This window comes from Papio anubis, chromosome 6 (genome assembly GCF_008728515.1).
Source record: "Papio anubis isolate 15944 chromosome 6, Panubis1.0, whole genome shotgun sequence".
Lineage (NCBI taxonomy): Eukaryota > Metazoa > Chordata > Mammalia > Primates > Cercopithecidae > Papio > Papio anubis.
In genome coordinates this window covers 79,241,166-79,268,470 of record NC_044981.1, presented here as the reverse complement: position 1 = coordinate 79,268,470, position 27,305 = coordinate 79,241,166, and the positions used below count along the sequence as shown (strand labels likewise).

At 37.1% G+C, this 27,305-nt stretch overlaps 1 protein-coding gene across 12 annotated transcripts in view; it reads right to left on the bottom strand.

The window, feature by feature from the left end:
- LOC101010337 (cytochrome b5 reductase 4) overlaps positions 1–27,305 on the bottom strand; it is a 130,037-nt gene that overhangs the window by 61,498 nt on the left and 41,234 nt on the right. For all 12 annotated transcript variants that reach the window (XR_001901950.3, XM_009205595.3, XM_017958080.3 and 9 more), the window contains 6 exons: positions 16,852–16,933; positions 9,572–9,604; positions 6,015–6,075; positions 4,582–4,639; positions 2,877–2,970; positions 1,572–1,604 (listed from right to left, as the gene is read on the bottom strand). Coding sequence is in view for 11 of the 12 variants with exons in the window: in XM_009205595.3 (XP_009203859.2) it covers positions 1,572–1,604; positions 2,877–2,970; positions 4,582–4,639; positions 6,015–6,075; positions 9,572–9,604; positions 16,852–16,933 (361 nt within the window). In the remaining variant the exon portion in view is untranslated. The remainder of the gene's footprint in view (positions 1–1,571; positions 1,605–2,876; positions 2,971–4,581; positions 4,640–6,014; positions 6,076–9,571; positions 9,605–16,851; positions 16,934–27,305) is intronic.

Below are 27,305 nucleotides of genomic sequence, written 5' to 3'. Positions count from 1 at the left end.
GACTAATACCGAGTCTAATAAACACAAGAAGAGCCTCATGAGAATGAGGTCCTAGTAAATACAGAGTAAATTGATAAAGTGCATGTGAATCTTTGATAAAAATATTTTAGATTACCTTTTTATTGAATAATTAAAATGTTTATAATATATGGGTATAATAATAAAATATATACTTTCATATGCTGATTTAAATTTTATGAATTGAACATGCTTTTAAAGATTTAAAGCATATTTAATTTTTCTTCAGAAACAATGTTCTGCTCTCCCCCACTGTGAACACAAAATCCAGTAACAATTTAACAACTTTTAAAGACAGATGGATCAAATGAATTCAATTTGATGAGCACTGACTTGAAGTTTAACCAAAATAAAAACATGGTCTTTGTCTTTAAAGAGCCTGATTTATATAATTTGCAGAGCCTATAATGATATATGGAAAAGAGGAAACATTGAACCAGCATAAGGTACCAAAACAGTACTTGAAAACAAGAAAATACCATTCTATGATGAGTCTTCTATTATTAAATAGCTGTGTAAAACCTACGCTGCATGTTTATATGCAGCAATATTCATAATTTAGTATGCTCTTTATTGAACATTTAAATATATAGATGAAAGAAAAATTTTGCTAATACAGTATATTTCTTTTTTCTTTTTTTTTTTTTTTGAGATGGAGTCTCACTCTCGCCCAGGCTGGAGTGCAGTGGCACAATCTCGGCTTACTGCAAGCTCTGCCTCCTGGGTTCACGCCATTCTCCTGCCTTGGCCTCCCAAGGAGCTGGGGCCACAGGCGCCCACCCCCACGCCCGGCTAAGTTTTTGTATTTTTAGCAGAGACAGGGTTTCACCATGTTAGCCAGGATGGTCTCGATCTCCTGACCTCACGATCCTTGGCCATATAGTATATTTCTACAAGCTGCATGTCAGGAGTAGGGCAGATATGAGGAAAGAAGAATAAAAAGGAGACAGAATGTGTGTGTGTGTGTGGTTTTTTTTAAGGAGGAAAAAAAAGAAAGGTTAAAGAGATAAAAAGAATAAGGGGGTCCAGCCAGGGCAACATGGTGAAACCCCATCTCTACAAAAAAAATTAGCCAGCTGTGGTGGTGTGTGTGCACTGTGATCTCAACTACTCAGGAGGCTGAGGTGGGAGGATCACTTGAGCCTGGGAGGCAGAGGTTGCAGTGAGCCAAGATCACACTGCTGCTGTCCAACCTGGGTGACAAAGTGAGACCCTGTCTCGCACACAAAAAAGGAACAAGCGGGAAGAAAAAATAGGAAAAAACCTGAAACCAGAGGGAGGGGTATATTTAAAAATTAATGTATTTGTATCTGTACAACAAACCCCCATGACACACATTTACCTATGTAACAAACTTGCACATCCTACACATGTATCCCAGAACTTAAAAGTTTTAAAAAAAAGAGAAAACATCGTATCTTTGTTTTGCAACATGAAAATACACATATGAAAAATGAAACACATGCTAATTTTTCAATTTTTCTTATCTCTCTCTCTCTGTAGGTATGTGTATATGTACATACATACATAATTTTTGGTTTTTGGTAGCTTACCAGAAAAATCTTCCTGAACCTCATGGCTTAGCCCTAGGACAGACAAATTTATTTAGTTAAAATAGAACTTCAATTCATACAGTTTTTGAACACCATATGTCATTTAAATGGCTCTTTTATGAATTATTTCAAATCCCTCAAGACAAATAAAACATGTTCTGAGAGACCCAAACAAAGAAATTGTACACAATCAAAATGAAGATTCAAATTATTTAAATATATATATTTTCAACTGTTTCAATTTTCTCCCTTTTAACTAAACAGCAAATACTCAATTGCCCACAAGTGGGTAACCCACACTAGTCCAAGCATGGATGGTTCCAGACTGGGAATCCTACAAACCAAGAGAGGAGCAGGCTAGGGAGAGGCAGCACCTAAAGCACGCAAGCCCCAGAGTGCGTGTGTGTGTGTGTGTGTGTGTATACACAGGCCAGGTCTGGGTCTAGCTTACCTTTTCTTATTGTTCTCCAAAGTTGATTATCCATTCAATTATTGAAAAAAATCTTATTGAGCATCTACATGTGACAGGTATTTTCTAGGTATTATGGACACAACAGTTAATAAGACAGAAGAATTTCTGCCCCTATGGAACTTATACTCCAGAAGGGGGAGACGCAAGAAATATGCTTACAAATGTCTGCTATGCATTTCACTGTGTTCATATGGTTATCTGGAATTTACAATTTTGCATTATTTCAGTCCTTTCAATGCAATACTAGCACCCGAGAGTTTCATATTTTTAACTGTGGAATTTTTAGTTTTTTAAAATATGTGTGCTAGTGTAGGGTTCCCTGGTTTCTACCACTTTTTTCTCTGTCCTGATAAAAAAAATACAAAGTTGGTCTTTAGCCATGAAGGGATGGACAGCTGGAAGATACAATACAAATTTGTAGTCCAGGCTGCTTTGCTGCAGCCACTGACTTCCTGTGGCAGAGCTGGTAAGGAACAGGCCAGTGGAACGGGCCATCTAGCGAAGGACAGTCTGTAGGACATGTGACCATTGAGTCTTGGAAGACTTCTTATAGGTGTCAAGTATGAGAGATTTTACAAAGCTGGGCCAACAAATATTTTATATTATTGATTTTGATTGCATATAATTGCTTAAACTTGGAAAGGTGAGGTCACACTGCCACTGCTAGTACTTTTATTAGTGTAAAGAAATTACAGGAAAAAAACTGATCAAAAATGACTAACCAAAATGGTAACAGCAGATAAAATATTACAGTTACCTAGACTGTAGACCAAATTATTGCCATATTTAAAGAAAACCAGAGCTCTTTCCGTTAATAATGATAAAGTACTCACCAATATGTATAAGATATAAACAATCCTTAATAATTGTTTCTGCTCTAAAGGAATCATCCTGATGATCAACTATTATTGAGTCTAAATTGATATCCTTAAACAGAAAGAAACAATAGAAAGATTAGAAAGTAAAAATTTCCCCCAAACTTCTACAACTATACTTTTAAGGTGATTTGTGGTAGTTCACATGGTGCTTCTTTATTGGACCTCCAAGCTAAACAAATGTGACTTCTGTTTTTCTCCCTTACAATCCAGTTCTTCTCCTTCAACAGACATATCAAAATTTTAATTACTACATATCCGTCTCTGTTTAATATCTACCTTATCCACTCATGTCTAAGCTCTAAGGTTAAGGGACTATCTTTAGAACACTGTTTGGCACCTAGTAGGTGCTCAATAAATATTTTTTGAATAAGCAATATGGAATCCCCCCACCCCCTAGAAAATAACAATCAGAGCAGAAACCAACTTATTTTTGTTCATCTTTATCTTTTCTGTAATGTATGATCTTGGGCAAATTACATAACCTCTTGACCTTAGCTTATAAAAAAAAAATCAAATCACTAACATATTTTTAGGTGTCTCTAACTTGTACATAGCCTTGGTGTAAGCTATATATTATTTATATTATTCACTGAATACATTATTCCACAAGGAAACCTTTTCTTTTCCCTTAGCCATCCATCCTCTCTGTCCCATTGATATTACCAATGCAAGTGGACCTTCCTAGAGCCTGTGCTCTGGGTTTTGAACTGTGTGATGAAAAGACAATATCAAGAGAGAGTGGAAAACAGGATAAGTAGTGCCTCTGGCCCTCTTGGCTCTTTCCAGGCAGAGGCTGGTCACTCCTGCAGAATGGCCAAATCATGCTGCAAGAGTCAGAAGAACCCACTGGTTCAGACATGGTTCTGCTATTATAGAAGTAGCATGAATTCTCAAAAATTCCTAGCTGCCAGAACTTGTCTTTAAATCTACATATCCCTCAAAGTGTGGGAACCTCAACAGTTGCTGGAGGATGTGCTTGGAGATATTTTAAATTGTATGCATATTTATCTGATTTTCCAGTTGGACTGTAAGCCTTTTTGAAAGTCAGGTCTCTAAGTATCTGGTCTATCATTAGATCCCTGATATCTAAGGCTGTGTTCTACATGAAACAGGTTATAAATACTTAATGAACTATCTCCCTAACTTTAGTTTCAATGGTGAATGAATTACCTCCCTAACTTCAGTTTCAAATGGGGATCCGAACACCATTAGTGGTTTAAACATACTAAGCCACAGCCACAGCAAAATACCTTCTCCAATCCCAGTTTATGTCTAGGAAATTTGTTCTTATGGTGAAGTTAACTGATATTCATTTTTTGTTATCCATACTTTACACACACACACACACACACAGAAAAACACATAAAATACTTCCTACTCTGATTTTTAAGAGGCTATAGGAATGGTTGTTAAGAGCAGATGCTCTGGAACCAGACTGCCTGAGTTCCAAATGCCAGATTTGCCACTCAGTGTCTAACTATGGGTGAATTACTTAATCTTTTCTTTGTTTCCTCTTCTGTACAAAAGGGATAACAATACTATCTACCTCAAAGAACTGTAATGAGAAGTAAATAATATAAAAAAGTGTTTAGAAAAAGACCTGGTACATAAAATTAACATTTATTATTTACTTCTTTTCTGATTTAAAAGACATATTTACCTTCTGTTTAGTATATATGGCAATGGTGACTAAAGAGTTTGTTTGGAACCAATCATAGCTGTAAAATATAAAGAAAAGGATGAATAATTATATTGACAATCATGTGCATTAACACATATTAATCATTAAATGTTTAAAATTTATAGTGAGACATATCTGTATTTCTCTAGGTTAAGCTTTTTTTTCTAAATAAACAGTGGTCTTACCATGTTACATTCTTCATTATACAGCTGACAACTATTTCTAAATTTAAAATATCTATACTTCCATGTATTCCCACTTGAATAAAAACAAAATATCCTCAACAAGACACTTTTTATAAAGGTTACACATCTCTTTACTAAAATCTTCTTTTATCAGAGCAAAATCAAAACAACATATTTTGTTAAAGAGTATGAAAAAATGTACCTGTTTATTATCTTCATTTCTCCCTGTCACAGATATATTAGTACTGAAGAAATGAACTCATCAAGGTTGTTTAATGGGTCCATAGTAAAACTTAAAGTAAAACTAAGTCTTCTGTTTTGTTACAGCTATTGATCAAATTGATACTCTTTTTGCACTTATCACCTATATAGGCGAATCTACAGGGAGCATCCTTAGTCCCTAATTTAAAATTTTATATCAAATAATTTAACAAATATAGCAGGATGCTGACGTTAGAATAATACAGACTGGTGGTGTGGAGAAAAGGGATAAGAGAAAGAACTACAGAGAACACACCTGAAGGCATTTTAAGTGTCACTAACAAGATACATGTGTATTGCCTAAGTTACTATTAACTGTTTAAGACAACTGTTGGGCAATACATTCTGAAAAATTCCCGTTAAAAATTGATAAAAATGAACTAGATATATAAAAAAAAGAATATTTAAATACATTATGGCATGGTCATATGATGGAATGAAGAGAAAAAATGCTTTCGCAGAAAATTTAATGGCATAAAAAATGCTCATAGAATATACTGTCATACCAATATTATAAAAATAGAATAATATGGAAGTAGGTATTATATTAATCTAACTGGAAAATATAAATAATAGTATATAACTAAGGATGGTGAGATTACAACTGATTTTATCACTTTCTTTTGTATTTGTATTTCTCTATATTTTCTAAGTTTTCTACCATTAATGTATTTTTTTTATAATCAGAAAAATATTTTAAAATAGTTTTTTAAAGTACTGGTGTTTAAAATGGATCAAACTTCAGTTATATTTAAAATTCACATTTATGGAACAGCTCATTCTCTAACAACATCTCCAACAACATCTAATAAACAGCTCATTCTCCAACAACATTACAGTTCTCGTGTCAAAATGCATGACTAACAGTAAGCAATAAATCAAATCCAGAGCTACTTTATTTTTTAAATGTGTACATTTTTGTATATAATTGATTTAACTTTGAAAATTTTAAAGAAGAATGCATACCTTGGATAACTAGGACCTTCTTTGGCAAGTGTATCTGTCACTTGGCTCTTGGGAAGCATGCCTTTACAAAGAAAGATAGCTATAGTTCATCTACAAAGTATTTTCAATATTTTGTCTTTTTAGTTAACATCTTATTGAAATATCACATATATCCATAGAAGGATACAAATCACAAATGTACTACTTAATATATTTTCACTTGATCTTAGCCAGAAGGCCAAGATAAAGCAAAACATACCCTTGCAGTCAGCACTCTCTTCATGCTCCCTTTTCAGTCACCACCCCTGCCTCAAGAGTAACATGTATTCTGACTACTAATACCATGGTTAGTATTTGCCTGTGTTTGATCTTCATATAAGTAGAATGATACATTCTCTTTTAGTTCTGGCTTTTTGTCCAATATTCCAGACATTACAGTTCTTATGTGAAATAAGCATGATTGATAATAAGCAATAAATCAAATCTAGGCTTTCTGAAATTTTATCCATGCTACTGAATTCATCAGTAGCTTGGTCCTTATTGTAACTGAGTAGTAATACATTATATGAATAGTTCACAATTTATTCATTCTTCTGTTGATGAACATTCAGGTTGTTTCCAGTTTGGAGCTGTTATACACAGTGTTGATACAAATATTATTTTACAGGTACATGCATATTCTTAAAGAACACATATCTACACTTTTGGTTAGTATGAAGGGTGTTTGTATGTTTAGCTTTAGAAGATACTACTAAGCAGCTTTTCAAAGTGGTTGTACCAGCTGCTCCACAATCTCACCAACATGTGGTTTCTATCTTTTCCATTTTATTCACTCTTGTGGGTTTGTATCCTTGTGGGTATGCACAACTACAAAATGCATCTTGGGTGTATGATGCAGTTTAAAAGCCCACTAAAGCTATGGTTTTTAAAACATTTCAGAAAACTGAGATATGGAAGAACTCAAGATATTGCAAACATTAAGTATTTCCCTCCTACAACAGGAGTGCATTGTTTGTATATGGTAAGATTTAGTTTGGAAAAAAGTAGTACTGCTGCTACCTGACTTTTGAAAATCATTGCATCAATTATATTACTATTTCTCAAACTATACAGGAACAAAATTAATGGTTAGTATCTGCTGAATCTTGGGTGCACAAATTAGAAATCACAGTATTTTATATAAATTTAAAAGTTGCAAGATACCTTTGGGACAAGACAGTTTAGAGATTTTCAAGATTCTTTTTAGACACAAACCTTCAAGACAAGCTCAAGTGCAAGCAAGATGTAAAACAGTCATATTTTTCTGAACAGGCTGATGGTGAGCCCTGAGTCCAGGCCTTACTCATTCAGCTTCCATTTCTTCCCACATAACCCTGCAGAATACTATTTTCAGATAAACAAAGGAAGCCTCAGGTATGTGACAACAAGGTCAGAGTTGTCAACTAATAATTAGCAGTGGGCACTAAAAGAAGAGTGCTCTACTACAAAACCGCAGGTAAAACAAAAGAGGACTACAAGAATTAAATGTATTTTTTTTCAAATATGGTAAAAGCAAGACAAAATAATCTTATTAAATTAAGCAGCACTGAAAGATTTCATTAAGAGATTAATGTTGTTTCTCTTTTGTAAGTCTCTTAGGTATATAAATAAAAATCAAAAGCATCAAAATCTAACAATTTCTGTAAGAAAATGTTATAAACAGAATTAATAAATTGTAAGTCAATACTGATCTTGTATGATCTAATTAGGACCAGAAAATCTATAATTAAGCTCAGTGCCAGTACTGTGATTTTATGCAAGACACTGTTTCCTCTTCCTCAAATTGGAACTATTAATAGCAATGAAATGCTCCCTGCAATCTCATGGGTGAGCAAATGAGACAATAATCAAACATTCTAAAAAACTATTTAGTATCATTAAGATAAATCTTATTAAAACAGAATAATAAGCCATGGAATGTGTCTTAATTTAAAACTAACTAAAAAAAACCCCTCAAACTTTATGTAATATTATTTTGAGTAAGTTGAAAGAATAGTGGGGTGAATGTGTAGTGAAATAAAATAATTAAGTAATGCAAGGTGGACTGAATGCACGTTCTCCCTTCCATAAGTGTTGGTTGATTGAATGCTGTCAATCTGAAGGGATCGGGTCTCTAGTGGAACAGGAAAGTAGTCCAACCCATTCAGTATTTTAAGCAGCTATTGGAATAGTAACATAGAATGCAGGCAGATCACATTTGCAAATACAGAGACTTATCACATAGACTTAAATGAGCCAAAAGAGAAAAGCAGCTAATAAATATACAGATAGATAGATATGTTCCAGTCTTATAGGGTCCAGGTCACAAGAGGTAACAGAGCTAACCACATCACTTGTGGAGTGCTATATTCCATACTTAACGCCACCTTTTACTGATAAATTAGTCAAATGCAGTGCATCCAAAGAAGGCAACAGAAAAGTAAAGGTTCTGGAAGCCATATGTGGTGGAAAGGAAATGCCTCGTCTATCAGTAATCAATCATTAAGCAATGGTTGCTTTTGTAGTGTCACAGAAGAGTCAATCAACAGATGAAACCAAAGATCAGTCCCTCATTTAATGGAGTGTTATATTATCCGATGAACAGCTTCAGGTACTATATATTGCAGAAGTTAGTCCACAATATAGACTATTTCCTCCAGTTAACAAAGAAAAAGTTAACTCATCTGGCAATCTAGCTTGTTAGTTGAATTTCTGTAACTTTCTTTTGCAAACGAAGGAAAAAAATGTTTCTAAATGTACATCAATATAGTTCAGTTAGAGTTAGCATCGTGCATTTTATGTTAGTAGTGACCATCATGCCAAACTTTTTTGTGGGGGACAGGAAGTGTCAGTCATTATTTCCAAGTCATCCAGAATGGCTGGATGCACCACTTAGTTCAGAAAATTGTAGAGTAATAAACTATTTGGCATGTGTATGCAAACATTGGAGGTGAGCTCACACCTAAGAAAATTGACTTGTTTTGTCTTGTTTCTGAGGATGAAATTCCTAATTGCTACAAGTATTCAAGCTGAGGGAGGATAACATGTATTCAGGGATGTCACGGAAGGCAGGACTATAAGAGTAATGGCTAGAAAAAAGAGCCTATAAAACTCTACAAAAGGCTCTTAAGTTTGGGCCAGTAATGCTATCTTTCATACAAAAAAAAAAAAAATTTAGGCTGGGCACGGTGGTTCACGCCTGTAATCCCAGCACTCTGGGAGGCCGAGGCAGGTGGATCACGAGGTCAGGAGTTCGAGACCAGCCTGACCAACATGGTGAAACCCCATCTCTACTAAAAATACAAAAATTAGCTGGGTGTGTGGTGTGCACCTGTAATCCCAGCTACTCAGGACACTGAGGCAGGAGAATTGCTTGATCCCGGGAGGCTGAGGTTACAGTGAGCCGAGATGGCGCCACTGCACTCCAGCCCGGGTGACAAAGCAAGACTCCATCTCAAAAAAAAAAAAAAAAAAAACTAAATGCCCCAGACAATTCTGTGAGCCAATACTGTTCATAAGCATGAGAACACAATTCATTTATTATAAATTTATAGACTTACCATTTAAGACTTTCTTTTCCTCCTCACGATAGTCTGTATAGCAATTTAGAAAAAAAAAGTCAAATAAGAATACTTTAATGTCAAAGAGAATGTCAGTCCACATTACTTATTTCAAGATAACAGTCCTTCTTTTTTGAAGGGCTGTCTTCTAAGGTCTGAGGAGAGAAACAGGTTAATATAGAAATGGCCTTTGTTTTAAACAAGTAAGTTTCATCTCTGAAGACTGCCAGACCATATTTCTCCAATGTTTGGTTCCATTTCATTTGGATTTTTTCTAATTCTTTGGTCACTTTTTTAAATATCTTGGTTAATTTCTATACAGAGCATATGTAAATGCCAGGTTTCATCCAGGTTATCGTATTTTAAATTAGTACAAGTTAACCAGAATTTATTAGATTATACGTCATAAATTAAGCACGCACATTAACAACTCAAAGAAAGATGTCTTCTTATCTTTCCCTTTTACTGAGTTCAATGCGTAAAATGATGGTTATTTCAAGTTTAAAATATGTTCAGATTTTTGCATGTATATCCAATGCAATTATTAGTGTTACAGACCCAGAAAAAAAATTAACAGGTATTTTCTTTCAGGATGGCAGCCAACTCACAAACCTATGTTATATTCTAATAACTGCAAGTGCTATACCGTTATGGTCAAAATAAACACCTCAGCAAACTGTCAAAATTTTTTAAAAAATGGGTTAAGCTAACAAAAAATATTCAAATAGTCAAATTGAAAGACATCATTTCTTAAGCTGACATCACCTTGTTTTATACAAAAAGAAAATAACATATTTAATATCAAAGCTTTCAAATTTTTTGTGTTCCAATATTTAATCACCAGAAATTCCATAATTAACTCCACTTCACTCATCCATCCCAAAATAATAATCATTAAGGAAGCCAAATGACCATCCTTTTCCTTTTCCTCATTTTACCAAAATAATTTTACAGCTGAAAGGAATTTTAACAACATACAGCAAATTATCACCTGATCTACTAATAAAGGCTGAATATCAGGGGTCAAAGGACTTGAATGAAATCCACCACTCCAGCAAAAAAGCCAAAATTAGATTTGTCTCCCCTGAAACACAGTCCTATTTTTCTTTGCAATCCAGGAGTTAATATTTCCTAAAAAGATAGCAGGCCTAAAAACCATTTAAACTATATTTCAAAATGAGTTTTGTTTATCAACTGCTAGATACAAATCTGGCCATTACAGTTTGCAAAGGATCACTGATGTCACTGCTTGGTCATGTACTTTCATCCAGTCAGTTTTATCTGTCTTTGTTGTTGCAGTTGTGATTATTTGTTTTATCTTAGAAATTCACAGAACATATATCTATTTTCAGTGTACAATAAGGTCAACAGTTTAATAAACCTCATTTGTCATGTAAAACAAGTAGTTTTTATCTAAGAGGTTCACAGATTTTGAAAAATTGTCCCAGGTAATTTGTTTCTAAGAAGAAAATATTATCTCATATGATTACTTCTTGCCTGATATGAATAGATTTGGATTTGTCAGAACTTTCCGGATTCTGCTAAATTAGTAGGTTTTTTTTCCCCCCGAGTCTTTTTTTAATACAAGAAGTACTAGCAGAAAGATAACTTCCACTTAAAGAATCTGGGTTACGTTTAAAAATTCTCTTAGTCTGTTTTTACAACTCTTTTCAAAAACTGAGTTATAGAAATGGAGGAGACTATTTTACAATCTTAAGCATATTTACATCTGAATCATTTTAGTCACAGGAGATACTTTCCTCTCTGAAAAGAAATCTGATGTTTTCTCTTGGTAGCTAATTCCATCATTTAGTTGGCTCCATGGCCAATCAAATTTGTATCTTCTCATAATGCTGGTTAAACTGCTTTACTCTGATAAGCATCTTTATTTCCGGAGAGGTCAGAGTCATTTAGAAGGCTAGTGTTGTGATCTAATAGCACTCAGCTCTTCCTTGGTAAGGATCTTTAATTATGACCCAAGTCTAGTTTACCTCTGCTGAGCAGAGGCACAGGAGGATACCCTAGAATGAAGAAAGATCTAGCAGGAAGATCTTTCTTTTACCAGTATGCTCATTCTTTAATAAACATCTATTGATCACCTTAATAGGGATATTGACATACCATTTGGATAAAAAGTTAGAAAAATAAGAAAATATATTCAGTCTGCTTATAATACATAAAGATAATTTGGAAAGACAAAACAACAACAAAAACATGTCCTTGGTGTGTGCATGGGAGAGAAAAACAGTAGATGGGAGGTAGAACTATGATAAGGGTGCTTCTTCTTGAATCATCTGAGTGCAATACTTATTCAAAAAATACAATAAATGGAATTAAAATTAAAGTCGATGGCTTTTTTTTTTTTTTTTTTTTTTTTTTGAGACAGGGCCTCTCTCTGTCACCCACGCTGGAATGCAGCGGTGCTATCTTGGCTCACTACAACCTCTGCCTCCTGGGCTCAAGCAATCCTCCTGCCTCAGCCTTCCAAGCAGCTGGGACCACAGACATGCACCACTAGGCCTGGCTTTTATTTTATTTTATTTCTATTTCTGTAGAGACAGGGTTTCGCTATGTAGTCCAGGCTGGTCTTGAACTCCTGAACTAAAGCGATTCACCTGCCTTGGCATTCCAAAGTGCTGGGATTACAGGCATGAGCCACCGTGCCCGGATGATATGCTCTTTTTAAGATTGCATGTGGCAAGTGCTGTAAAAGAGGTATACAGAAGGTGTTACTGAAGAAGCACAGAAGAAGAATGTTTCTACTGGAAGAAATTTGAAAGGACTCCATAGAAGAAGTAGTATTTTAGCTAAGTTTTGAAAATGTGTAGGCATTTGTCAGGAGTCCCTGAAGAAAAGCATTCCAGGGGAAAAAAAATGCTGAGCACTAATTGAATGTTTTACAATTATCTTGTAGCTATAATCCTCATCTCCCTTCCTTATTCCAAAAGGTTGGTATTATGTCACCATCAGATACAAGCTCAGTCTTGTTGCCAGGGATCTTATTCACAAAGTCCTAAATTTACTGTTCTACATTCCCTTATCTGCTTAGCCTTGCCAGAAGACGTCTTGGTTCTGTATAATGTGTTTAATAACCATTTTGATAACCATTTTTCCTCTAGAAATTCCTCCACATCTCTAAACAGAACCCTTCGTAACACAACTTAGGCCTGATTCTTTTTTTAAAATTAAATATTATTATTTCTTAATTTTTGTAGAGACAGAGTCTCACTATATTGTCCAAGCTCGTCTCAAACTCTTGGGCTCAAGCAATCCTCTTGCCTTGGCTTCCCAAAGTGCTGAGATTACAGGCATGAGCCACCGCACCTGGCCAGACCTAATTCTTGTTTTTGATTCAGAAATCATACTTATTTCTCAAATCTTATAAAACTTAATAATTTCTGCAGCTTTAAACTATCTTTACCTTACTTTCTTCTATTCATCTTTGTAATCACCTTCTGAATCATCTTTCAATTTTGTGCATCTAACTTCTAGCTCACTAGCAGAATTAAAATGAAGATTTAATAGTTCAAACCCACATATTCTGAAAAATCCAAGGATTCAAAAGCTTTAAAAATACCAGAGTATTAATTTTTCCTAGGATCAGTTTTTCCTCCATTATTATTTAATCACAGCAAATGCTGTATTTTTAGGAGTTCATATTTCTCCCCAAGTTGGCTTCACGTGTCTTTTTTTTATCAATTCTCCAATTTGTCAGTTATTTTCCATTCCTGTCCTATCATCGGAAGTATTATGATTCCTTTCTTATTTGGAATCACCTGCACATGAATATACACATGATCAAAATTCCTCTATGAAAACAAAAGAACTGCTAACACAAACAAAACATCAGTCAGTCACACCACTACAGCAAAACACACTTTCTATTTAGGTCTATATCTGCACCCTAACCAGGGACTTCTTACCTCTCCCTCCCATTCTTAATTACCTTTCCCTTAAATCTTTCTGGTAAGAATTACCCAGACAACGGACCCCATAGCAGAAGGAGCAAATTAAGGCAGCCAGGCTGAGATAGCAAACATGTCTGTCCAGTAAAGCCCACTTCAGAATGACTCCCAGCCTCCCTCTCTCCACCAGTAACTGTCTTACTTCTCCCCTATCAGTCTCTGAGCTTGTGCTTTGTCTACCTAAATTGTCCCCATTTTACCAATGAGGAAACTGAGGCTCCTAGAAGAAAGAACTTTGACTTTAAAAAAGCTGAACCTCCAACTGGCAGGCAGCCCATTCAATATTTGTCTTGTCCTTGCTCACAATGCTGTGACAGTAAAAGAAATCTCTGAAAGCAGTGTCTCAGCCCACTATGGGTCCTGGTGTCTATCTCCATCCTCAGCCCTACAGGTGCCAAAGTTTGCCTAGGAGGAACCAAAGAGCTGTCCGATGTGTGCATACCAGCTTAACACGTATGTGCCACTAATACCATCATTTTTAATAATAAAAAACTAATGCATATAAGATGGTTTCTCTACTTCAACACTATTAATGTTTTAGGCCAGAAAATCCTTTGTTGTGGTAATCTGTCCTGTGCAACATAGGATCTTTAGCAGCATCTCTGACTGCTATCAATTAGAATGCCAGTAGCATTTACTGTCGTTCTAAAAACCAAAATGTCTCCAGACATTGCCAAATGTCCCCTCGAAGAGCAAAATCAACCCCAGTGAAAAACAACTGGCATATACTAAAAGAAAACTCATTACAAAAAAGCAGGTAACATTTAATGAGGCAACTGTCTGCCTTACAAAAAGTTTGTTTATCCACGGTTTAAGTGGGCTTTTTCAATTAAATAACTCTGTAGTCCTTAGTAAGATACAATACCTACAAGCCTCAATATCTTCACTTTTAAACTGCTCTAAATCCCTCTTACATAAATATCCTATTAATGTATGGTTCTAAGTGTGTTATAGTTATTAACTGCCAGACAGAGAGGGCATGAAACCTAAAAACACAAAATATTAGAAACTACAACAAAGCAATGAGAAATTATGAAGAAACATTCCTGAGACTGCACTATACCACTGAAAAATATGACCACTTAAAAAATATGGCATATTGATTTTTTAAAGTACACTTATGGTCTAGAACAGTACTGTCCAAAAAAATTATAATGCAAGCCACAAGTACAATTTTAAATTTTCTAATAACCAGATTAACAAAGTAAAAAAAAAAAAAAAAAGGTTAAATATTTTTATTTAACTCAATATATCCAGATTATCATTTTAACATGTAAGCAAGTAAAAATTATGAGATATTTTACATTCTTTTTTTCATATTGTCTTGAAATACAGTGTATCCTTTATCTATAGCATATCTGAATTTGCACTAGGCATATTTCTAAGGCTCAATAGCCACATGTGACAAACAGCTACAATAGCAGCCAAAGAATAAGGGCAAAGAGTGAGCACTCATTTTTCATCTTTACCAGAGAATGAAGTGTTCCACATATATAAATTATCAATAATTGAAGTTGACCTTTTCAAGCAAAATTTCTCCTTTCGTTCATTATTAATACATCTTTTAAAATAATAATACAAACCATAATCCTTTTTATTTTATTTTTTAAATTGAGACAGAGTCTTGCTCTGTCACCCAAGCTGGAGTGCAGTGGCGCCATCTCGGCTCACTGCAACCTTCACCACCCGGGTAAAGCGATTCTCGTGCCTCAGCCTCCTGAGTAGCTGGGATTATAGGCTCCTGCCACCACGCCCAGCTAATTTTTTTGTATTTTTAGTACAGACGGGGTTTCCCCATGTTGGCCAGGCTAGTCTCGAACTCCTGACCTCAGGTGATCCACCAGCCTCAGCTTCCCGAAGTGCTGGAATTACAGGCGTGAGCCACCTTGCCCAGCCTATCATAATACTTTTTAAACAAAGGATTATGATAAACACAACTCATTATTTGCTTGATAATAACACAACTGTATTATGTTTTATACTCTGAGTCTGTTAGTTTTTCTGATTTCTTCCTAGATACCCAGGCGTTTTACAACTGCCAGACTAGAAACCATCAGATGAACTGAAAACTAACTTCCCAGAGCTGTCCAACTGTGCGACACCCAAAAAAAGTCAGGATTCCCTGACTTTGGGGGGGATGGCAGGTCACCTCATTTAAAAGACTGTTTCAAGCTTTGGGTTTAAGAGTCCATGTGTAAAATTCCTCTTCAACATATCCACCATTTCCCCCAACAACCCCCATGTTAGGAACAGTCTCTTTTCAGCCTTGATTCCCACTTCATCCTTTGTTTTCATCCATATTCTGTTCCCATTTAATCTAGGAGTTCTAATTGTAGGGTGAACACATGCCCTGATTTGCCAGAGAGTCGTAAGTTTACCCACTATTGTTCCAGCATAATTACTAAAATTGTCTTAGTTTGGACAGTTACACAGTTACCCCATCTAATGGTCTCTATCGTTAAGTCTTAAGACAGCAGAGACTGATGACCAATCCTTGCCTACAGATGAAGGGTATATAAGATACTATTAAAATAATACTTCACCTTAATTACTATAAATATTTCTTAATAACTGTAATATTTCCATACTGCCAATCAAAGTCTGTGTCAATAAAGCCTTGAAATACAAAACTTGCTAATGAAGTAGTGAAAGACTTTGGCTGAAATTTATTCCTAATTTTAGTAAAAAGGTAAGGAGTTACTCAAAAGAAACAACTATCATTCCTTCAAAGAAAAGGGTTATTAAAGTATTCCTGCTACTACAATTCCATGTCTAAGATTTTCAAAAGGTGATCTTCTAGAGAGGCTTATTAAGTAAAGAGATGACCTCAAACATCACCCAGATTATAGAGTCCCATCTCAGAGCTAGGGGGAAGAAACTGGTTATACTTTAGAAGAAGTTTAAAGTAAGAATAGGGGTTATCTATAGTGAGGGGGCAGAGTCGGAAGGTTCATGGCAAATGGGAGAAAAGGCTGGGAGGGAAAATTTCACTAACTTTTTATATTTTTTAATTTTTGAATCATGTTACTATATTATTCAAAAAATTAAATTCTAAAAAACTGATCTAAAAATCAGCCCTAAGTGTTGTAGTCCTCACACTGAACTTTCTCTAACAAACAGTCGAACTTTTAAGGGAAACTCACTATATGATTCTAGAGAGGAAATGAAGGAAAACCTTTGGAGTGGCTAGACGAGGAGGACAATGAAAATGACAAAACCATAGTGATTTGCACGAACGTAGTTGTTTAAATCCAAATTAAAGAAAAACACATGTGTACCACACTTCTATGCTGGTTTAGCACCAGCATCACTTACCTTTCAGAACAGCAGGTTTAATCGCCATTCTGCCAACGAGGCATTCTTTCAGCATGGATTCATAATTGACCCAACGATGAACCTGGTATGGAAAATAAATGATGGAAAAGAAACATTACTAACTCCACAGGATGCTCTCATTTTAGTATGGGCAAAACTAAACTTTCTGAAATCACTCTCAACACACACCTGAAAACTAAGAAGCATATTCAATTAGCCAACCAGGGAGTGATAGGCTGCACAGATAGGGATTGTTTAGAACAGTATTCTCAAAGTGTTGGGACCTTTGGAAGTTCCTGATACCCTTTCAGGTCTCCATGAGGTCTCCATTTGTTTCATGATAATACTAATAAAAAGTTACTCACTTTTTTTCAGCATCAGAGCAATAAAAGCAATGGTGGGTAAAACTGCTAGTATCTTGTATTAATCAAGGTAGTGGGTCCAAACTGTACTAGTAATTATTATCTTCTTCACCACCATGAACAGTGCAGGGAGCATGAGGAAGATATTTAAGAATACTTAAGAATATCCTTCATGAAGTAGAAAAATTATTAATTAAATTTTGACCCTTGGGTACATATTTTTATTACATTTTGTGTGACAAAGTGGGAAATTCTCAAAAAGATTAGTGTTATAAAGTATGATGGTTTCCCTGTGAAGAAACACTTAGATGACTGTTTGATTTGCAAACGGAACTGGACTTTTTTCATGAAAGGCCGTTTGGCACGTGTTTACCTATATAATAAACCTGCACATCCTGCACATATACCTCAGAACTTAAAATAAATTTAAAAAAGAAGAAGACATACATGCAGTCAACCAGCAGTGAAAAAAGCTCAATATTACCGATCATTAGAGAAATACAAATCAAAACCACAATGAGATACCATTCCATGCCAGTTAGAATTGCTATTAATAAAAAGTCAAAAAATAACAGATGCTGCAAGGTTGCAGAGAAAAGGGGACGTTTATACACTGTTGGTGAGACTGTAAATTATTTCAACCATCGTGGAAAGCAATACGGTGATTCCTCAAAGAGCTAAAAACAGAATTACCATTTGACCCAGCAATCCCATTACTGGGTATATATCCAGAGGAATATGAAGCATTCTATCATAAAGACACAAGGACACGACTGTTCACTACAGCACTATTCACAATAGCAAAGACATGGAATCAACCTAAATGCCCATAAATGACGGACTGAATAAAGAAAACGTGGTACATATACACCAAGTAATACTATGCAGCTATAAAAAAGAACAAGATTATATCTTTGGCAGGAACGTGGATGGAACTGGAGGCCATTACCCTTAGTAAACTAACAGGGAAATAGAAAACCAAATAGTACATGTTCTCACTTATAAGTGGGAGCTGAATGATGAGAACTCCTGAACACAAAGAAATGAACAACAGACACTACTTAAGGATGGAGATTGGGAGGAGGGAGAGAAGCAGAAAAAATAACTATCAGGTACCAGGCTTAGTGCCTGGATGATGAAATAATCTGTACAATAAATCCCCATGACACGAGTTTACGTATATAACAAACCTGCACACGTACCCCTGAACGGAAAATAAAAGTTAAAAAAAAAAAAAAAAGAAGGGCCATTTATAAGAACTACTAGTAAACAAACTGATTATTCAGACTCAGATATTTAACAGGTATTTTCTTGAAAGTAAACAAAGTGATTCTACTGTTTCCAGGAAAACAACTGATAGTATTTGTTGTCAGATGCCACCGGCGGAAATTATATTTAAACAACCTTTCTGCAAGGCACCTTCTCAATATGCCTTAAAAGTCTTAAAATAGGCCAGGAATAATTTTAAGGTGGGGTGGCTCACTCCTGTAATCCCAGCACTTTCGGATGCTGAGGTGAGAGGATTGCTTGAGCCCAGGAGTTACAGGTTGCAGTAAGCTGATCATGCCACCCCATTCCAGCCTGGGCAAAAGAGCAAGACCCTGTCTGAAAAAAAAGGACTTAAAAATCTGCAGCTATTTTGTTGGTGGGGTAGGACACTTTGGCTTTGATCCTGGGTGTGTGCAGTAGTGTAGTCTCTATATGATTTCTTCAGGTGTAAACAGCACCAAGGATGACTGTGACTTCCTTAGTGTCTGAGGGTACAATTATTGGTGGAGGCTGAGATGAAGTTTTGCTGGTTACTAAGACCCCAGGTAGGTTAGTCTTTGGGCCCCAGTGGTGGGAGCAGAATTCACTCAGATATTTAGGAATTTACCTGAGAAAATATTTGCGTGTATATAAAGATGTAAATACCAGGATACTCATCACAGCACTACTTAAATTAGCAAAATATTGGAAACAATCTAAATGTCCAGTTGTAAAAGACCGGCAAAGGAAAATCAATATATAAAGCTATTCAATACAATACTATATAATCATTAAAATAATCAGCCAAAAAATACTGATATTGGAATCTTTATGGCATATGCCAGAGTAAATAAGCAAAAAGTACGTAAAGTATAGAAAGAAGACAGTTGACTACAGGTATTTCGTACTTGCCTCCACTAAGAACCAAGATAATGAATTGATAATCATATTCTGAATACATCATCCAAGAGAGAACACTGAAATTCAACAGTAAAGTGACAGGAGTTACGTAAAGCAAGAAATGAAAAGGAAGTGAGGCAGCCTACAGGGCTGGGATCAGCTGGGAGCTGAAAGAGACTCAGGTTGGAGAACTTTAGCAGTCCACATTCCCACCATGGACTCCTGCAATCTTAGCCACAGAAGAACCCTTTGACCCTTGCAGACCCTGACACCAAAAGAGAGAGCTGCTAGGAGATTGTGTGATGGCACTGCTACAGGGAGGAAGCTTGCACTGGGTCTCACAAGCGCCCTGAGACCTAAGCAGCTACAGTAAACGGTTATTTCAGAGCCCTAGCCCCAACAAACTGCACACCGTACTAGAACCCAGCAGCACCCAGACTGAAGTGCAAAAGAAGCATGGCTGCTGCCCCAGGAGTTTAGGTTCAAGGAACTGCCAGCTACTGCAGGCAGAGCTAAAAACAGAATTACCATTTGACCCAGCAATCTCATTACTGGATATATATCCAGAGGAATATAAAGCATGGGCTGAGGCAAGAGCAAGTCACCAGGGCTGAAGAACAGGTGGTACATTCACTCCCCATCCACTGGCCTAGGCTGCCTACCACTAAAGGCATCACCACTCTGCCCAGGGGCAGAGTATCACCACAACTGCTGTCTCCCTCCACCTGAGCATTCCACTGGTAGCCTGGGAATTGCTCCTGCCTACCATGCCTACCATGGCTGGCCTCACCCGTCTCTGCCTATGTCACAGCACAGTTTGAGGGCCAGGAGGTTGCCCAGCCCAGTCCAACACACTGGCACCTGAACACTCCTCCCAGGGGCCTGAGGTTGGACATACCAACCTGGCTGCTACCGTCACAGCTAGTACCTCCTTGCACATGCCATCTCAAGGGTTAGAGACTGGCCTGCACAGCCCATAACAGCCTCCACCAACATAAGTGTGTACCACCTGGGACCCAGAGGTCATCCTGCCACTGCCACTGTCATCACCCATGCCACACCACCTGCCCAGGGGCCCAAGAACTCACCCACTGTTGCCACTACTGGGATCCAACTAGGCCACAAAGAGGCCCAAGAATCAGCTTGCCTTGATGCAGTAACCCTGGTGTCAGCATATGCCATCCTGGGGCCCAAGGACAGACACGCTTAGCCCACTGCTCCCACCACTGGGGCCCAAAGACTAACCTACCTGGGGTGTCCTAGTAACCAGCAAAACTTCATCACCGCCTCCACCAATAATTGTACCCTAAGACACTAAGGAAGTCACAGTCATCATTGATGCTGTTTACACCTGAAGAAATCATATAGAGACTACACTACTGCACACACCAGGATCAAAGCCAAACATCACAGATATATTTACAGGAAAAATTTCTCCCATATGAAATTTAAAAAAACTGAAAAAGGGCCAGGTGCAGTGGCTCAGCACTTTGGGAGGCCGAGGCGGATGATCACCTGAGGTCAAGAGTTCGAGACCAGCCTGGCCAACATGGTGAAACCCCTTCTCTACTAAAAATACAAAAAATTCGCCAGGCGTGGAGGCATGTGCCTGTAGTCCCACCTACTTGGGTGGCTGGGGCAGGAGAATCACTTGAACCCGGGAGACAGAGGTTGCAGCGAGATGAGACTGTACCACCGCACTCCAGCCTGGGCAACAAGGTGAGATTCTGTCTCAAAACAAAATAAAACAAAACAAATGATATACAAAACACATTCAAAAGCAAATTATTATTTGATCTAAAGAGAGAGATAAACTCCAACACAATAATAGTGGGGGAGTCCAAAATCCCATTCTCAGCATTAGACAAAATCCCATTCTCAGCATTAGATGGATCTAGAGAGAAAAATCAACAAACATTGGATTTAAATTGGACTTCAGACCAATGGACCTAGCAGACATTTATAAAACATTTATCCAGCGATTGCAGAATACACATTTTTTTTTTTTCATCAGCACATGTAACATCGTCCATGACAGATATATGTTAGGCTACAAAACAAATCTCAACATATTTTTAAGCACTGAAGTCCTCTTGAGTATATTTTCAGACCCCAGTAAAATAAATAAATACTAACAGGAACTTTCAAAACCATACAAATACATGGAAATTAAACAACATGCTCCTGAATCACCATTCAGTCAAAGAAGGAATTAAGATGGAAATAAAAAAAATTTCTTGAAACAAATGAAAATGGAAATGCAGCATTCCAAAACCTGGGGAAATACAGCAAAAGCAGTATCTAAGGGGAAGTAGCAATAAATGCCTACTCCAAAAAAGCTGACAGATTTCAAATAAACAATCTAACAATGTACCTCAAGGAACTAGAAAAGCAAGAAGAAACCAAAGGCAAAATTAGCAGAAGAAAAGAAATAATAACTGTCAGAGCAGAACTATATGAAATAGATTTTTTTAAAAAGATACAAAGGATCAATAAGACAAAAAGTTGATTTTTGAAAAGATAAAACAAAATTGGTAAGCCACTAGCTAGAATAACCAAAAAAAGAGAAGACCTAAGTAAACAAAATCAGAAATGAAAAGGAGACAACACAACTGATACCAAAGAAATACGAAGGATCATCAGAGACTATTATGAGCAACTATACATTAACAAACTGGAAAACCTAGAGAAAATGGATAAACTCCTGGAAACATACAACCTATCAAGATTGAATCAGGAAGAAATAGAAAACATGAACAGATCAATAACCAGTAGCAAGATTGAATCAGTAATAAAAAATCTCCCAAAAACAACAACAACAAAGGACTAGATGGATTCACTGTAAAATTTTACCCAATGTAGAAAGAAGAGTAAACCCCAATCCTCCTCAAATTATTCCAAAAAATTGAATAGAAGGGAATTCACCCTAATTTATTCTACAAGGCCAGCATTACTCTGATACCAAAACCAAGTAAGTGTACAAAAGCAACAATCAAAAAAAAAAAAAAAAAAAAAAAAACCCACAAAAACTACAGTATCACTGATAAACATAAATGGAAAAATGTCCAGAAAAAACTAGCCAAATGAATTCGACAGCACATCAAAAATACAATACAACATGATGAAGTGGAATTTATCCCAAGGAGGCAGGGATGATTTAACATACACAAACTAGTAAATGTGATACATCACATCAACAGAATGAAAAACAAAAACTGTATGATCATCTCAATAACACAAAAATAATTTGATAAAGTTCAACATTCCTACATGATAAAAACTCTCAACGAACTAGACATAGAAGGAATATACCTCAAAATAATAAAAGGCCATATATGACAAACCCACAGCTAACAACATATTGCACTGGGAGAAGTGAAAAGCCTTTTCACTAAGAACTGGAACAAGACAGGATGCCCACTTTCACTACCCCTATTTAACACAGTACTGGAAGTTCTAGCCAGAGCAATGCAAGAGAAAGAAATAAAAAGCATCCAAGTTGGAAAAGAGAAAGTCAAACTGTCCCTTTTAACAAATATTATTTTGTATTTAGAAAAACCAAAAGACTCCACCAAATAGAGCTGATAAACAAATTCAGTAAAGTTGTAAGACACAAAATCAACATACAAAATTCAGCAGTGTTTCTATACGCCAATAATAAAATAGCTGAAAAAGAAATCAAGAAGACAATCCCATTAGCCATAGCTACAAAAAAAGAAAGAAAGAAAGCTATAGATAAATTTAACCAAAGAGATGAAAGATCTCTACAAGTAAAACTACAGAACACTGGTGAAAGAAAGTAAAGAGGACACAAACAAATGGAAAGATACACTATGCTCATGGATCAGAAGACTCAGTAACAATCAGAAGGAACATACAGCCCAAAGCAATATAAAGAATCAATACAATCGTTATCAAAATACCACTGTTATTTTTCACAGAAATAGAAAAAACAATCCTAAAATTCATATGGAACCAAAAACCCACTAGAATAGCCAAAGCAATCCTGAGCAAAGAGAATAAAGATAGAGACATCATATTGCCTGATTTCAAAATATATTCCAAGGCTATGGTAACCAAAACAGCATAGTATTGGTATGAAAGTAGACACATAAACCAACAGAACGGAACAGAGAACCCAGAAATAAATCCACATATTTATAGCCAACTGATTTTCAACAATGATGTCAAGAATATACACTGAGGAAAGGACACCCTCTTCAATAAATGGTGCTGGGAAAATTGGATATCCATATGCAAAAGAATGAAGATGAACTCCAATCTCTCACCATATTAAAAAATCAACTCGAAACAGATTAAAGACTTAAATATAAGACCTGAAACTATAAAATCACTAGAAGAAAACACTGAAAAAACACTTCATGACATTGGTCTGAGCAAAGATTTTATGGTTAAGACCTCAAAAGCACAGACAACTAACACAAAAATAGACAAATGTAACTATATTAAATTTAAAAGTTTCTACACAGCAAAGGAAACAATCAAGAGAGTGAAGAGACAACATGTTGAATGGGAGAAAATATCTGCAATCTATTTATCTAATAAGGACTGATATCCAGAATATATAAGGAACTCAACCATAAAAAAAAGTAATCCCGGGGGCGGAGCAAGATGGCAGAATAGGAACAGCTCCAGTCTCCAGCTCCCAGTGCGAGCGACACAGAAGACAGGTGATTTCTGCATTATCAACTGAGGTACTGGGTTAATCTCACTGGGGAATGCGGGACAATGGGTGCTGGTCAGCTGTTGCAGCCCGACCAGCCAGAGCTGAAGCAGAGCAAGGCATCCCCTCACCTGGGAAGCGCAAGGGGGAAGGGAATCCCTTTTCCTAGCCAGGGGAACTGAGACACACAACACCTGGAAAATCGGGTAACTCCCACCCCAATACTGCGCTTTAAGCAAACAGGCACACCAGGAGATTATACCCCACACCTGGCCGGGAGGGTCCCACGCCCATGGAGCCTTCCTCATTGCTAGCACAGCAGTCTGCGATCTAACTGCAAGGCAGCAGCGAGGCTGGGGGAGGGGCGCCCGCCATTGCTGAGGCTTAAGTAGGTAAACAAAGCCCTGGGAAGATCGAACTGGGTGGAGCTCACAGCAGTTCAAGGAGACCTGCCAGTCTCTGTAGACTCCACCTCTGGGGACAGGGCACAGCTAAAAAACAACAACAACAACAACAAAAAGCAGCAAAAACCTCTGCAGACACAAGCAACTCTGTCTGACAGCTTTGAAGAGAGCGGTGGATCTCCCAACACGGAGGTTGAGATCTGAGAAGGGACAGACTGCCTGCTCAAGTGGGTCCCTGAGGCCTGAGTAGCCTAACTGGGAGACATCCTCCACTAGGGGCAGACCGACACCCTACACCTCACAGGGTGGAGTACACCCCTGAGAGGAAGTTTCCAAAGCAAGAATCAGACAGGTACACTCGCTGTTCAGCAGTATTCTATCTTCTGCAGCCTCTGCTGCTGACACCCAGGCAAACAGGGTCTGGAGTGGACCTTAAGCAATCTCCAACAGACCTACAGCTGAGAGTCCTGACTGTTAGAAGGAAAACTAACAAACAGGAAGGACACCCACACCAAAACCCCATCAGTACATCACCATCATCAAAGACCAGAGGCAGATAAAACCACAAAGATGGGGAAAAAGCAGGACAGAAAAGCTGGAAATTCAAAAAATAAGAGCGCATCTCCCCCTCCAAAGGAACGCAGCTCATCGCCAGCAACGGATCAAAGCTGGACGGAGAATGACTTTGACGAGATGAGAGAAGAAGGCTTCAGTCTATCAAAATTCTCAGAGCTAAAGGAGGAATTACGTACCCAGCGCAAAGAAACTAAAAAGCTTGAAAAAAGAGTGGAAGAATTGATAACCAGAATAATTAATGCAGAGAAGGCCATAAACGAAAGGACAGAGATGAAAACCATGACACGAGAAATAAGTGACAAATGCACAAGCTTCAGTAACCGACTCGATCAAATGGAAGAAAGAGTATCAGCGATTGAGGATCAAATGAATGAAATGAAGCGAGAAGAGAAACCAAAAGAAAAAAGAAGAAAAAGAAATGAACAAAGCCTGCAAGAAGTATGGGATTATGTAAAAAGACCAAATCTACGTCTGATTGGGGTGCCTGAAAGTGAGGGGGAAAATGGAACCAAGTTGGAAAACACTCTTCAGGATATCATCCAGGAGAACTTCCCCAACCTAGTAGGGCAGGCCAACATTCAAATCCAGGAAATACAGAGAATGCCACAAAGATACTCCTCAAGAAGAGCAACTCCAAGACACATAATTGCCAGATTCACCAAAGTTGAAATGAAGGAAAAAATCTTAAGGGCAGCCAGAGAGAAAGGTCGGGTTACCCACAAAGGGAAGCCCATCAGACTAACAGCAGATCTCTCAGCAGAAACTCTACAAGCCAGAAGAGAGTGGGGGCCAATATTCAACATTCTTAAAGAAAAGAATTTTAAACCCAGAATTTCATATCCAGCCAAACTAAGTTTCATAAGTGAAGGAGAAATAAAATCCTTTACAGATAAGCAAATGCTTAGAGATTTTGTCACCACTAGGCCTGCCTTACAAGAGACCCTGAAGGAAGCACTCAACATGGAAAGGAACAACCGGTACCAGCCATTGCATGCCAAAATGTAAAGACCATCGAGGCTAGGAAGAAACTGCATCAACTAACGAGCAAAATAACCAGTTAATATCATTATGGCAGGATCAAGTTAACACATAACAATATTAACCTTAAATGTAAATGGACTAAACACTCCGATTAAAAGACACAGACTGGCAAACTGGATAAAGAGTCAAGACCCATCAGTCTGCTGTATTCAGGAGACCCATCTCACATGCAGAGACATACATAGGCTCAAAATAAAGGGATGGAGGAAGATCTACCAAGCAAATGGAGAACAAAAAAAAAAGCAGGGGTTGCAATACTAGTCTCTGATAAAACAGACTTTAAACCATCAAAGATCAAAAGAGACAAAGAAGGCCATTACATAATGGTAAAGGGATCAATTCAACAGGAAGAGCTAACTATCCTAAATATATATGCACCCAATACAGGAGCACCCAGATTCATAAAGAAAGTCCTTAGAGACTTACAAAGAGACTTAGACTCCCATACAATAATAATGGGAGACTTCAACACCCCACTGTCAACATTAGACAGATCAACGAGACAGAAAGTTAACAAGGATATCCAGGAATTGAACTTATCTCTGCAGCAAGCAGACCTAATAGACATCTATAGAACTCTCCACCCCAAATCAACACAATATACATTCTTCTCAGTACCACATCACACTTATTCCAAAATTGACCACATAATTGGAAGTAAAGCACTCCTCAGCAAATGTACAAAACCAGAAATTATAACAAACAGTCTCTCAGACCACAGTGCAATCAAACTAGAACTCAGGACTAAGAAACTCAATCAAAACCGCTCAACTACATGGAAACTGAACAACCTGCTCCTGAATGACTACTGGGTACATAACGAAATGAAGGCAGAAATAAAGATGTTCTTTGAAACCAATGAGAACAAAGATACAACATACCAGAATCTCTGGGACACATTTAAAACAATGTGTAGAGGGAAATTTATAGCACTAAATGCCCACAAGAGAAAGCTGGAAAGATCTAAAATTGACACTCTAACATCACATTTAAAACAACTAGAGAAGCAAGAGCAAACACATTCAAAAGCTAGCAGAAGGCAAGAAATAACTAAGATCAGAGCAGAACTGAAGGAGATAGAGACACAAAAAACCCTCCAAAAAATCAATGAATCCAGGAGTTGGTTTTATGAAAAGATCAACAAAATTGATAGACTGCTAGCAAGACTAATAAAGAAGAAAAGAGAAAAGAATCAAATGGATGCAATAAAAAATGATAAAGGGGATATCACCACCGACC